This window comes from Sinocyclocheilus rhinocerous, unplaced genomic scaffold (genome assembly GCF_001515625.1).
Source record: "Sinocyclocheilus rhinocerous isolate Xijiao unplaced genomic scaffold, SAMN03320098_v1.1 scaffold3135, whole genome shotgun sequence".
In the NCBI taxonomy this organism is placed as follows: domain Eukaryota; kingdom Metazoa; phylum Chordata; class Actinopteri; order Cypriniformes; family Cyprinidae; genus Sinocyclocheilus; species Sinocyclocheilus rhinocerous.
Genome location: NW_015638931.1, coordinates 62340 through 77329, shown reverse-complemented (window position 1 = coordinate 77329; position 14990 = coordinate 62340). Strand labels below are relative to the sequence as shown.

Genomic DNA, 14990 nt, shown 5'->3' with positions numbered 1-14990 from the left:
ATTCCTAAGTGATTGCTAGGGTGTTCGGGGGGTTACTAGGGCATTGATGGGACACTCTTAGGCGGTTGCTAGAGCATTCTTAGGTGGTTGCCAGGGTGTTGCTAGGGCATTCTCAGATAGTTGATAAGGTGTCCAAAGTGGGTGCCAGGACATTATTAGGGCATTCCTAAGTGATTGCTAGGGTGTTCGGGGGGTTACTAGGGCATTGATGGGACGCTCTTAGTTGGTTGCTAGGGCATTCTCAGGTAATTGTTAGAGTGTCCAGAGTGGATGCCAGGACTTTTGAGGGAATTCCTAAGTGATTGCTAGGGTGTTCGGGGTGGTTGCTAGGGCATTGCTGGGGAATTCCTACTGTAAGTGGTTTCTAGGTTATTCAGGGTGGTTGCCAGGATATTGCTAGGGTGGTCGGGTGGTTGCTAGGTGTTTTTTTCCTGTCTGGTGTTCAGTAGTCCTGCATCCTTGTGTCTCTGTGATCTTCTGGTCTGAAGATATATCTGTAGGTGAGGATTTCCTCACCTGTTTTCTGCTCCAGCAGGTGAAAATGGTGCGTCTGATCACTTAGTGAAGCACTAGCACACTCTCCTCAACACGCATGATGCACACTGGACTTTCATACTTGGTGTTAGAGGTTTGATCATTTCAGAATTATAATTATGAGCAACAGCAATGGTTATGCTTGACTTAACAAACATCACTAATTAAAAAACATACGCAGCATTGGTGTGTCTATCCAGAAAATTTTGGTTCTCTCTCTGGAGTTGTGTGTAAAAGCTAAGAGTGTTTTTGTTTTATAGCAGGTTGCGACTCTCGTGATTTGCTGCAGTATGAAATATCTCGCTCACAGAGAGTTTGCCAGCATTTGGAAATCAAATGTTCAGAGCAGCACAGAATGAACCAGATGACATATTGATCTGTTCACTGCACAGGTATGTTTGTGTGTATATTTTTGTTTCTATGCCGTATAAGCAGTTTGTGTGTAAAAATTGTTTGTACTGAATAAATGGATTTTCTCTTGAGGCATACATGTGCAATTTTAGACAAAACTGTGATCAAGAGGGCTAAAATTGAAATGATTTTGCAAACATACCTATCGCATTTGCATGCAGCAATCATCGTGTCATTTTTAAAGTGTGATATATTCACCCTCTTGTGTTTTAACGATGGAAAATAAGACTGCTATCACCCAGACTCTTATCTAGAAATGACTAAAACGGAAATGTGTGTGTTGAAATTTTCTTAGGTTTTGCTCCCACTGTTGAACACTACAGCGCCGAGCTGATGTCATTGATTATTGGTCCAATCAGAGGTCAGATTGTCTCATGTGGCGTGAAAGGCCAATTTAGCAACTTCTAAAAGGAGAGCTGTGATTAGCCTTTTCAGACCATCAGTCTATTGACAGACAGTTATGGATTGAATCTCATGCTGTGCAGTGAGCAGAACAGATTAGACTAGTTGAATTAAACACACTCGTTTAAGCTATTTAGCAGCAACCTTTTACAGCTAGTTTGTGACATTTTCCCGATGTTGTTTAAATCAATGTTATTTTAGTATCCTTATTATCATAGTATTTATTAATATTTTGAAGTTTTAGTAATTTTGTGTTTAAAACTAATTATTATTATTATTATTATTATTATTATTATTATTATTATTATTATTATTATTATTATTATTATTATTATTATTATTATTATTATTATTATAAAACTAATTATTATTATTATTATTATTATTATTATTATTATTACTATTATTGTTATCTAAATATGTCTATTTACTATTGAGTTTTTTTTTTCATTTCAGTTTTAGTTTTAGTATTTTTAGTGCTTCAATTTGAACTAAAATGAAAATGAGAAATTTTACCTGAGCAATGAACTGAAATAGACTATTTTTAATACTCTGTTTTATTTCTGTTAACATCTATTTTATTTCAATTAACAATTTTATTAAAATATATATATACATATTTTATTTTAGTTAAGAACACATTAAATACTTAAGAAAAACTGGCTATATTTTCTTATCTTCCTATTGTGCATGTTATGATTTTTTTTCTTTGTAAACATAAAAATTTAAACTTTTTAATGTTTTAATGGATAAAATCAACTTTTACCCAATTGAATATTCAGTTTCTCACTGAAATACATCACATGTGGGTTGCGAAAAACCATTTCATGACTGATTTTTTGTTTTCTCTCAGGTCAGAGGTCATGCATCGCAGACACACCACTCTGCGAGAGAAGGGCCGTCGGCAGGCCATCCGAGGCCCCGCCTACATGTTCAACGAACGCGGCACCAGCCTCACGGCAGAGGAGGAACGTTTCCTCGATGCAGCGGAGTACGGCAACATTCCCGTTGTCCGCAAGATGCTGGACGAGTCCAAAACGCTTAACTTCAACTGCGTGGACTACATGGGGCAAAACGCGCTGCAGTTAGCAGTCGGCAACGAGCACCTGGAGGTCACGGAGCTTTTGCTGAAGAAAGACGGGATGGCGCGCATTGGCGATGCACTTCTTTTGGCAATCAGCAAAGGTTACGTGCGAATCGTAGAGGCCATTTTGGCTCATCCGCCGTTTGCGGGTGGCTTGAGACTGACTTTGAGCCCGCTGGAGCAGGAACTGAGGGACGACGACTTCTACGCCTATGACGAGGACGGGACGCGTTTTTCGCACGACGTGACGCCGGTGATTCTGGCCGCGCACTGTCAGGAGTACGAGATCGTACACATCCTGCTGATAAAGGGCGCCAGGATCGAGCGGCCGCACGACTACTTCTGCAAGTGCTGCGAGTGCACAGAGAAACAGAAACGCGACTCGTTCAGTCACTCCAGATCGCGCATGAACGCGTACAAAGGGCTCGCTAGCGCCGCCTACCTGTCGCTGTCCAGCGAAGATCCCGTACTGACGGCACTAGAGCTCAGCAATGAACTTGCACGACTCGCCAACATAGAGACGGAGTTTAAGGTAAGAAACAAACAAAAATGTGTCATTTCTTCTTCTTCTTTTAAATTTAATGGCGGTTGGCATTTCAATCGTCCCTAAAATTTCTTTAAGTGTTTTTGTTAGTTTCAAAGGGTTAATAACATTAACAGACTCATTAGCAAACTTCAGCAATACCTTATATTCCTCTTTCCTCCTTCTTGCCTCGTGATTTCCCTTTTCACTGTCCGTTTCTGAGATTTGTCCCCAACTTTTCTTTCTTTTTCGAGTTTCTACCACTTTCCATTCATTACTTGCATTGCCTCCACTATCCGCATCCGCATCCTCCATTTCCGGATCGCTTCCGGAATCTACACCACTTCCTACCATCAGCGCTCCAGTCACAATCCAGCTGTCGCCAACCGCAAAAACATTGGCTTCTTCCATTCATTTGCGAGCAAATGTGTCATTTATTGAAGTACAAATCTATTTGTATAGCGCTTTTTTTTTCCAATGCACATTTTCAAAGCAACTTTACAGAAAAACATCAAATGATGTTAATGTTTATAATACCTTAATATCTTCATGACATACAGTCACATTTAACAGATTAGACCAGGATGATAAAATATTTGACATTTTGTAACGATAGAAGCAGTCAAACAGTTGATATTTATACATGTATATTTAATTTATATAAAAAGCTGGGTGATAATATAATTGTATTTTACAACAAAATAATAAAAATCAGGCTCACTGCAAAAAAAAAAAAAATCTTAATTAGTATTTTTGTCTTGTTTTCCAGCACAGATATATAAATATTATTAGAGAAAATTAAGATGCATTCACTTGAGAATCAAAGGACATAAGATATTAATTTGTTTTCTGAAAAAAATGTATCAAAATGAAGTGAGTTTATGCTTAAAACAAGAAAATACTTAAATGGGATTACGTCTTATAATCAGGGTCATCTTATATTCGGGCCAATACGGTATAAACTTAATTAAAGGAAAACCCCATTGGCAGATTTTTTTTTTTCTTGATTTTTTTCTTTTTTTTTTTTTAGTAAATGTATCTTGATTTAAGGTAAATGTTTAGATATTGTAATAATTTTTGTCTTCAAAAATTATTACAAAATTATTGTAAAAATTCAGAAAGTTTTTCTTATTTGTAATTGCTGTAAGAGATTCTGTCTTACTTCTGGAAGCAATAGCCTCCACACAAGGTTTCCTGTAATTGTGCATCAGACCTGCACATGGTCAGGAGGAATTTATCACCAAAGTGGTTTCATTTTAGCAGTTTTCTTGATATATCTGGTGTGAATTGCTCTCTTAAGGTGATATCACAGCATCTTGGTGAGTCAGGACTCTGATTTCTTCACTCCAGAAAGTTTGTTTTCTTCTGTTAAAGGGGTCGTATGATGCTATTTTTGAAGGTCATTATTTTGTGTATTGGGTGTAATAGAATATGTTTGCTTCAATGTTCAAAAAACACATTACTTTTCACATACTGTGCATTATTGTAGCTCTTCTATGCCCAGTCTTTCTAAAACGCGTCAATTTCTACAAAGCCCCTCCTTCCGAAAAGCGCAGTGAGCTCTGATTGGCCAGCTGACCCTGTGAGTTGTGATTGGCCGAACATTTCAAGCATGTGTTGGAATTGTAACGCCCCTTACCATAATTGCAAGCTTCAGCTTTCAATTATAAAGACAGTTAATAATGTTGTCACTTTTACCATATCAGGTCAGATTCTGAAAATGCAGATGACCAAGCCAATCGATCAAAAACAACTTTGCAAGAACAACTTGAGCAGAACGAATCAGAATCTTCTTTCAGAAGCTTCTTTCTTTGCGTGTACATTTTGGTGGTATTATGCAAATATTTCCACATAGTGATGTAGGTATGTAAGGGTCGAGGTGTTTTCGGCTGGTCTGGCTCAGCCTTCTCTTTTAGATAGAAAAAAATCATTTTGTGGGAGAGTTTGAGGTTTGTAACTTTGCAGATCGTATACATACACAAACAGCTACATAACACACTTAAGAAAAAGGAAAACATGAAAACGCATCATATGACCCCTGTTGTTCTGTTCTGTTCTGTTCTGTTGTTGATTTAGTCCTGTGTTTTGGGTTGTTTTCCTGCTTCTGTTGAGTCAGTTGGTGGTCAGATGGCTTTACGTTCTACTGATGAATGTCGACTCTCATTACAGTAGTGTGCTGATAAACCTTAAAATTCATTTTCTGTTGAAGACCGCAAGATGTCCAGGACCGGAGGCACTATGTGTGTTTTTCATTACATGTGTTGTGTGGTGTTTTGAGATGTTTTGTTGGAAGCATGGTTCACATCAAGCATTGCTTCTGGTGAATAGCAAACTCAAAATTAGTGAGTGTTTTTTTATAAGGTATGGCGACTCTGGCCATCATCTCTAATGCACCTAAATAAGAATTGAATATCGGCTTAGTGTAAACAGGTTTACAGTCTTTGGGTGAATGTCATAAAGATATGTCAAGGACAAAAAAGAAGGACAAAAACCCAGCTTAATTATCTATAAACATATTATCTATAAACTTTTTATAGATATGTTTTTTATAAAGTACTATTTATTATTTTTTTAATAATTAAAAATATTAGATTTTTTTTGTAAAATTACATTTTTAATACATTTATATTGAATTGTTATTATTATTAGAAGTTTGTGATTTTATTTATTTTATTTCTTTTCTTATTTTAAAAATATATTTATATTACAATTTTAATAATTTAAGACCTTTATGTTTTTATTTGTTTGTTTTTTACCTTTTTTGCTTGTTTTTTAAACACTTTACTGTAATATCAAAGTTGAAAATCATCTTGACACTGATCTGTGTTTTAATAAATTAAATTCAGTACAACAAATACTACTATGAAAATACTTTACAATTGAAATAATATATCACCATTTTTATTAAAATAAGGAGAATTTGGAAGGAAGAAAAGTGCTTAACTGATGAAATATGAAATGTATATTAAAATATTGCTGCAATCCAAAAAAAAAAAACGCTCAATAAAAAAAAAAACACTCAATAAAATAGTGAGAACATTTCACAAGGAAATCTCATCTTCCCAAACTATATAAGAGCAGCAGCAACACTGAATTTTCAGGCAATACAATCAACTCGCACTGTATGAAAACAATGAATAACAGCGTGTGTGTCTGTGAGAAATGGAGCAGGAAACAGTCAGATAATGTACTCTTTGGGCTTGAGTTTGATATTTGGGCTGATGGCTTTTACTTCATATGGACGTCCTGACCTGGAGAAGATGAGAAGCCAGCAGAAAGAAGACGAGAGAGAAACAGAATAGCTCTTTGTGTGTGTTGTATTTGTATGCATATTAAAGTATCAACTTATCAACTAAATTAATGAAGGTTGCATCTCTTGCACTCCATGTTTTACATGAATGGCTCCTTAGTAGGTAGTTCCCAATGTAGACAGTAGACTAGACTAGTGTGTGAGGATCAGGGGTGAGTGTGTGTTTGTCAGGGCTCAGATGGTGGTGTGTGCGTCCACTACACAACTGTAAATTAAAGTGTTCTTCACACAGGAGTGTGAGTGTGTGTAATTAACTACAGCCCGTCTCTCTAAGGCGCTCTTGGTGTGTGTGTGTGTGTGTGTATTTGAATGTTAATTCGCACGTCCAGTGTTTCAGTAAAGCGTCCACATGTTCAGCAGAGCAGCATCTGTTTCCCAGCACACACTGCTCACTAATGCGTGTGAGTCTAATCCACCTGACGACTGAATCCTGCTGGACTCCTCAGGGATCAGATCTGTCTGTGGCCCAAATCAATCCTCCTCCAGAGCCGCCTGACAGCGCGCTTTACACCGCATGTATTCTTTTCATGTATAAAATAATAATAATAATATTAATGAAAAATTATATATGTATACACACACACACTAATGAATTAATATATTTATACATTTATGTGCATATGTACATTTTATTAATTAAAATATACACTATACATTAAATACACTATACTGTAATAAACTTAACTAACTATATGACTTCGATAAATTTGTTGTTTTTGTCATTTTTATAATTTTTTTAAAATATATCATTATGTGTTTTATTTTTATTTCACTTTTAGTTATTTTAGTAGGCCTACTTCAAGTTCAACAAAATGTTGCTTTGACAAACAGCTGAAATAAAATAAGTTTACGTTTATTGTATAACAAGTAACAAAAATGTTTTTTTTTGTTGTTTTTGTTTTTTTACAGTTTTAATTTAAGTTAACAATAGACTTTAGAAGTTATATTAGAAGGCCTGTGTCACGGTTGGTTTTGATTTATGTTCCAGTCCTTGAGTCCACTCTAGAGCCTCTCCAGTCCATGAATCTCCTCCAGAGCCCACTTTAGCCCCAGAGCTCAGTCCTGTGTTGGCACCAGCCTGTGAGCTTCCTACTTGTCCTGTTTTGACCACAGTGGTCACGTGTGAACCTTCTGCCAGTCCTGTCACGGCCAAAGAGGCCATCTCTGAACTCACAGTCTGCTCTGTCATGGCCAAGGGGCCGTCTCTGAGCTCTCAGCCTGTCTGGTTATGGCCAATGAGGTCGTGCCTAATCCTTTTGTCTGTTATTCTTAATGTTATGTTAAGCATAACAGGATCAAGGTTCAAGGATTCAAGGATTTTCTGCCTGTCATGTCGCGGCTATGGAGGCATTGAACTCTGGAGGTTCTTGAACTCTCTACTTGTAATGCTATGGCCATTGAGGGCATTCAAAGATATTCCACCTGTCATGTCTTGGCTATGGAGGCCGCTCACGAACTCTCTGCCTGTTCTGTCATGGCCAGGTGGTCTGTCCATGTCTCTGTTCCACCATGGCCTCCTGACCTGTTCTGGTCACCGCCTCCATCCTGGTGGTCATCTGCTCCGCCCTGGCTTCCTGCTCTGCCGGCTCCACCCTTGTCTCTGGCTACACCCTGGTTCCCTAATCCTTCATGGTTGCTCCACTGTCAATGTCCACCACTGCACCATGGCCCTCTGCTCCACGGCCTAGGTCAGCCATTGCTCCATGGTCCAGGCCTAGGTCAGCCATTGCTCCATGGTCCACCATTGCACCAAGACCCACTGCTCCATGGCCCATGGTCTTGCCCTCTGCTCCACGATCCATGGTCTCTATCACTGCTTCACGGTCCAGGACCGCCACCATGCCATGATCCAGGTTCAGATCCCCTTTGTTTATGTTTGGAATAAACTGCACTTGGGTTCACTTCAACTCGGCTCAGTGGATCGTTACAGCTTGTTTATATGATGATAAGCTATAGTTGCTGTAGTATCTTCTTGGAACTTCAACGATGAATGTGGCATGGGCCGGCAGTGGATTGGTTTGTCAAATCCAATCATTCTTTGCTTCTTTCCTCATTGTAAAGAGGGTTTTACTCCCCAACCTCATATAAACTCTGTCAGGTTTTTTGTGGCAGTCAGATGCCAGTGCGTCTCTGAGCTAATTCCCACTGAAGTGCTCCATATTTAAGGGCCATATGCGTGCACAGATCATTTCATCTTCAGAAGTGCCATCTATATTAGCATCCGATGGAAAACAAACCTGGGTTTAATCCTCCCAAAACAGGCTGCAGACAAATCAGCAAGGAACAAAAGCATTGCATGGTTTTATGGCATTCAGTGAACCGGGCCTCCCGGCATTCCACATGTCATGTAATCACTGTTGCCACCGGTAACATCACATCTGTTGCCCGTGGCGGCTGCTGAGTCTTCAGCTGATTGAATCCTCCTGTTTGTCTCCGTTTGAGAAGGAGGATTACTGGAGGTTTCTGAGGAATGTTCATTAGAGATGAGGCGGGACTCGTTTGAGGAACATCAGGCTCCAGATGAATGCAATCCAGAAAATAATTCTAGAAATGACTGCAAAAATGCAACCATGAATGTCAACAGTTTTTCTTTTATAATTAGTTTAAAATTGAGACTTTATAATTTTATTTTCTGCCTATAAGTATATACAGTTTTTTTCCTCTGGACATTATTAGTTAAAATGTTGGAATTTTTTTTTTTCCTCAGGACTTTCTAAAATGCAGCTGTAAATGTCAGCCATTTTTTATTCATAATTACTTAGAATGTTAGTTTAGATATTATACATATATTTTCTACAGTAAGTAACTTTATAATTTGGGTTTAAATAGCCTTTAATATAATTAATAAAAATAAAAACAGATATATTGCGATTTTTACTTTTACTTTCGATATTTCATATCTACAAAGATATTAGGTAGGCGTGGTTGACTCTTAACTTTTATAAAGAATATCTCTTTGGATTTGAGACTTTAGTCTTTGCAACTTTACAGATCTTCTTTATGCACCAAGAGCTTGTAACACTCCAAAGAGAAAGGAAAAATCGAAATCGCATCATATGACCCCTTTAAAATCAGTCTCATTGTGACAACTTGCCCCATATATATATATTTTTGCAGTCAAGACTTTGTTTCATTAATTTTGCTAAAATGCAGCTGTGAATGCCAGCGATTATGAAATAATTAAATATAATAATGAATATGAAATATTCATAATTATGTTATATATTAGTTTAGACATTATACATTTAATTTCTAAATAAATGTTAGGTATATTTTAGGTAATACGTTTTAGGTAATAGTGGAATAACTATTCTGTTAAATGGCCCATAATACAAATTAATATTTTGTGTTTTTCACTTTTTTACTTAAGTCATAATTTTCAAATCAGTGCAAATAATGAGCAGCTTCTCATTGTGATAGCTTACCCCATGTATAGTTTTTGAAATGTTGCAATTTTCAAATGTTTTTGTAGGCAGTACCTTTTTCATTAATTTAGCTAAAATGTAGCTGTGAATGCCAGCCATTTTTTTATTCATAACAACTTATACCATAATTAGACATTATACATTTATTGTTGTGCCTTTTACTTCTTCTTTTTTTTTTTAGATATTTAATTTTTTACAAATGCATTATTTTATTGTTTTTATGCATTCACTGGGTTGAAAAGCGTGACCTGTTCTTAATCTTGAACATGATTGATCTTGTTTAACACATATTAGTGAACCCGAGGGTGATTCTGTGCTAAGTAACAGTTGTGAAACAATCTGAAATTGAACATCACTGTGATTAATTATATTAATGTGATGTACGTGTAACATTCAGGCTTGGAACTACAGTCATATACTGAAGGCTGAATATGAAACCATTTGTGTTTTATGAGAGTAGGAAGAGAAATTAAATTGCCATTGTGTGACTATATTCACATTAATTCATTTAGCAGAAGCTCTAATGTGAATTACAGTACAATAAATGATAAGACAGACTTTTTTAGAATAAAGCAGAGTAACAGAGGAAAAGAGATTTATTTGAACAGAAAATTCCTTTTTAGTTAGAAATTAGACTCATCAATGAGTTTAAATAAAAAAGATTGTGTTTACAGTAATGCAATCAAAGTTAATAGGCTAGAAATGTGAAGTTTGCATTTGGTAAAAGCATCTTAATGAATTATTCTGTACAAAAATATGTGTTATTTGAGCTGTAAAGTGTCTAAAATCATCCTTTAAGCTGGTGAGAATACTTTTCTATGCAAACAATTTGGCGAACTGTTTGTGAACAGAATGCAAATGGTTTGTGGTGATTTGTTACTGATGTTATTCCTGTTTGGTGGATTTGTATGTAAACTGTTTCTTTCTAATTTCTTACAGCTCCGCTGGCTCTTATTTTTAGTGTTTTGACTTTGGTTTTGTGGCTGTTCTTTCTGAGAAGAAATTGTTGAATAAAGTAATTATTTTTGTTTTCTTTGCAGACAAATAAGTATTCTCGTAGCTTCATAACATTACGGTTGAATGTCCTTACTACCTTTGCCTTGAACGTGGTAGTTCCCTTGCTGTCTATGGAGGGTCAGAAAGCTGTCGGATTTCAACAAAAATATCTTAATTTGTGTTCCGAAGATGAACAAATGTCTTTCGGGTTTGGAACGACATGAGGGTGAGTAATTAATGACAGGATTTTTATCTTTGGGTGAACTATTCCTTTCAGTCAGGAGTAATGATACCAAGCATGTTTCATGTTAATGCTTCAAAGTGTTGTAAAGATATGATATCACATGGGATATGAAATGGGATATTTGATGGCCAAATTCAAGATGTCACACAATCTATTCTGATGGAAACTGGGTTCAGTGAATTCAGCATGAGCTAAAAAAATAAAGCAAAAATATAATCAAAACACAAGACTCACACTGCAAAAAAATCACACTCTTAAGTATTTTTGTCTTTTTTTCAGCTGAAATATCTAAAAAAGCATTAAAATGACAAATTTACTTGAGAAGCAACACTTGATTGAAAGTAATTAGTAAGAAGTAATTTTTCTGCAGTACAAAAGGTAAAAGCAAAAATGTCAGACTTTTAAGCTGTTGGTGGCGCTTGAGAGTTTACACGCTAAATTTCAAACCAGAAATACTCACCAAAGCTGCAAGAAAAAAAGAAAAAAAATAGATAAGAAAAGCATTGCAGTAATAGCAGTGTCATCTTATAATGTGTGTTTCATTGAGTTTGAGCCCCTGCAAACACACAAACCTGCAGATGTTTGCAAAACAACTTTGCTCTCTATTTCCTGAGAAAGCGCTCTGCTTTTGTTCCTCATAGATTGGCCCTGTTGAGGGGTCTAATGTACAAAAGCAAATTGTTTTCCAGGTGCAGTGAACAGAAATGGTCCGAACTGTTTGAAGCTGCAGCGTGTACAGCATCAAACGTGACTGCAAAAATAACTAGTTACACTCACCCTCAGGCCATCCAAGATGTAGATGAGTTTGTTTCTTTATCAGAACAGATTTGGAGAAATGTAGCATTACATCACTTGCTCTTCAATGGATCATCTGCAGTGAATGGGTGCCGTCAGAATGAGAGTCCAAACAGCTGATAAAAACATCACAATAATCCACACCAATCCAGTCCATCAATTAATGTCTTGTGAAGTGAAAATCTGCATGTTTGTGAGAAACAAATCCATCATTAAGATGTTTTAACATCAAACTGTTGCTTCTGGCCAAAATCTGGCCAGTCCATAATCCACAATAAGCTTCCTTCAGTGAAAAAGTCCATCCCCTGTTGTCCTCTCACATCAAAATCCACCCACATATTTATCCAGAGCTGTTTTGGACTGTTTTTGTGCTTGATCTGTGCATATTTCTCTCCTGATTCAGACAAAACATCCTTTTCACTGGAGAAAGCAATATTATGAATAGAGGGACTCATATTTTAGCTGGAAAAAACGGTTTAAAGTTAAAATGTCTTAATGATGGATTTGTTTTTGTTTTTTTTACAAACACGCAGCTTTCGGCTTCATAAGACATTAATTGATGGACTGGAGTGGTGTGGATTACTTGTGGATTATTGTGATGTTTTTATCAGCTGTTTGGACTCTCATTCTGATGGCACCCATTCACTGCAGAGCATCCATTGGTGAGCAAGTGATGAAATGCTACAGTTCTCCAAACATATTTAAAAAAGAATATCATTGTTAGTGACTCTTGAACATTAAACTTACACACATCAGCAGCTTTAAATACAGTATATAGCTAATGTATTGCTCCATTATTGCAAGGAAACAAGAAAATTGTGTTCATTAATCAAGAGTTTAATAGCCTTGCCCCTCCCGAAGTTTATGATGTTCCTTTGTTAATAAACTTACTTCTATTTGCACTTTAAGTGTTTTGTGGTTGACAAATTTAAAGAATGAGAGCAGGGACCCCAGGGATCTTTCTTAGATGGATCCCTGTTATGGACCAGTTTATTTCTCTTTGAGTAGGGATTTAACTCGCTGTTCGTAACAAACACTTTTGCCATATTATATTTTTGGATATGTCATCCACACAGTAATTCAAAACCTAAAGCTCTTCTTTCATGAGCGCCTATGGACATTTCTGTACAAGATCGAAAGTAATTGTCAGAGAGATTGAAAAATTCACAGTAAACACGAAAGCAAGATTGAAACCAAACTATTATTATTATTATTATTTTTTTACTGTAAGCATTTGTGGTTGTGAATACAGTACTAGAGAAAATAAATACAACAGTGTAGTTGGACAGAATCCAAACATAATTTTGAAAAAAGATGATTATTCCAAAGGAATTGTGTGTGTGTGTGTGCGTATGTGCATCTAGGCTCAATCCCTCCTCCGGGCTGGGTTCGGCCACAATATTTCATCCACATCACATGCCATGTTCTCTCTTGCCAGACACCGTGGAAAGAACCTCCTTGTATGGCATATCCAACCTTGGATGGAGGCGGCATCAATGTCTCCACATGCCTCCTCCATTGCCTGGAGAAGTGTCATGTTGACATAGGGATGACGATCATACACTTTCCAGCGCCATGTGGAGGAATTCCTCTATAGGGTTTAGAAATGGTGAATATGGAGGCAGGTAGACAACAGAAAAATGGGGATGAGTAACAAACCAGTTTTGGACCTGATGGGCGCGATGAAAGTTGACATTATCCCAGATGACAAATCTTGCCTGGTCTTCATTCTGCAGACCTTGAACAAGCATATCATGAACAGCATCCGGAAAACTTATGTGATCAGTGTTATAGGGGCCAAGTCTGGCATGATGGTGCAGGACACCATTCTGTGTAATTGCAGCACACATTGTAATGTTTCCGCCACGTTGTCCAGGGACATTGACAATGGCCCTTTGTCCAATGACATTTCTCCCCCTTCTTCTGGTTTTGCAGAGATTGAAGCCCACCTCATCCACAAAAATGTATTCATGGATGATAACATGGGCATCCATATCCAAAATTCTCTGTAAAAGACAAAATAACATGTAGATCAGTATATGCACAGCCCAATAGCTTGACTTGGTAGGTGCAAGTCTGATATATTGGAGAAAGTGTTGTATGCATACCTCCACAAAGTCATGTCGAAGGTTCTTGACTGTCACGGTTCCTTTCAAATGGGACCTTATACAGCGGTTTCATTCTCAGTCGATTTCTCAGGAGGACACGATGTATTGTTGAGGGGCTCACTTGATGAAGACCAAAGCAACAGGTGGATCAAGTCATTCATTCACAAAAACTGATCTGCAGAAATGGAGCAAGCGCTAAGTAGAAGTTTTGATTATTGAGGCCAATATAAACATGTGGAAAAGCTGACTGTGTGTATGTTTAAGCCAACATCTTTGCTCATTGCTGTTGCCCGTGGCCTACATGCAAACAGCTTTCTCTACCACAAAGGAGATAATAATGCTATTTTACCCAACACTGAAGTACAGAACTAACATTTCATCTGAGGAAGGCATGTTGCTTTCGGTTGCTTAGTTTCCTTTACTTGTATCGTGGCTTGTGTGACACTGTGCTGTAATACTGCGGTTCCCCCTCATATTTCACACTCCAGGATTCCCCAACGACGCGTAACGCGCCTCAGTGAACTATTACAGTGATATAAGACCTCAGAATACGCTTTATTGATGATGCGAACTATATCGACAGTTAAGCAGATGTAGAATAAGAACGAACGCGCAAGGTTTCACGTTGTCTTCCTCAGAAATCTGTTAAAGAAAACGCATTACGTTTCTCAGTGCACTAAAGCAATGACAGCTATTAAAAGACCAAACTCAGATCTTACTGATGATGCAAACTATAAACAGGCAGATGAGGATATGAACGTTAGTTACGGAACGCGCAAAACTGCACGTTAAACATTTCCCATAAAGAAAACACTTAACGTGGTTTAATGCCTCAAGACAGTGATAATAAATCATTAAATTTGGCACCTAATTAATAATATATATTACTGTATATTATGTACATTTAAGCAGATGAGCCCAGAATATGAGCCCACAACCCACAAAGTTTCACCAAACCATTTTTTCTCCCATAGAAAACCAAGCGCGGTAGTTTTAGGTTTGATATTCGCTGCATATTTGGCTAGGCTGCTTTAGGGACCGTCTGCAAATTTACCTCAGAGTACAAAACGAAGTCCAATAATTTATTCAAATTAATGTTTACAGTAAATGAATAATTTACTCAAACTGACTAAATATATATTGCCAATAACTCGCCTT

The 14990-nt window shown here is 37.1% G+C and overlaps 1 protein-coding gene across 1 annotated transcript in view; it reads left to right on the top strand.

The window, feature by feature from the left end:
* The window catches only part of LOC107750046 (short transient receptor potential channel 7-like), a 78783-nt gene that overhangs the window by 21200 nt on the left and 42593 nt on the right, over positions 1 to 14990 (top strand). The window contains 1 exon segment of the mRNA XM_016565302.1: positions 2201 to 2963. Coding sequence (XP_016420788.1) covers positions 2211 to 2963 — 753 coding nt within the window. The 5' untranslated portion in view covers positions 2201 to 2210.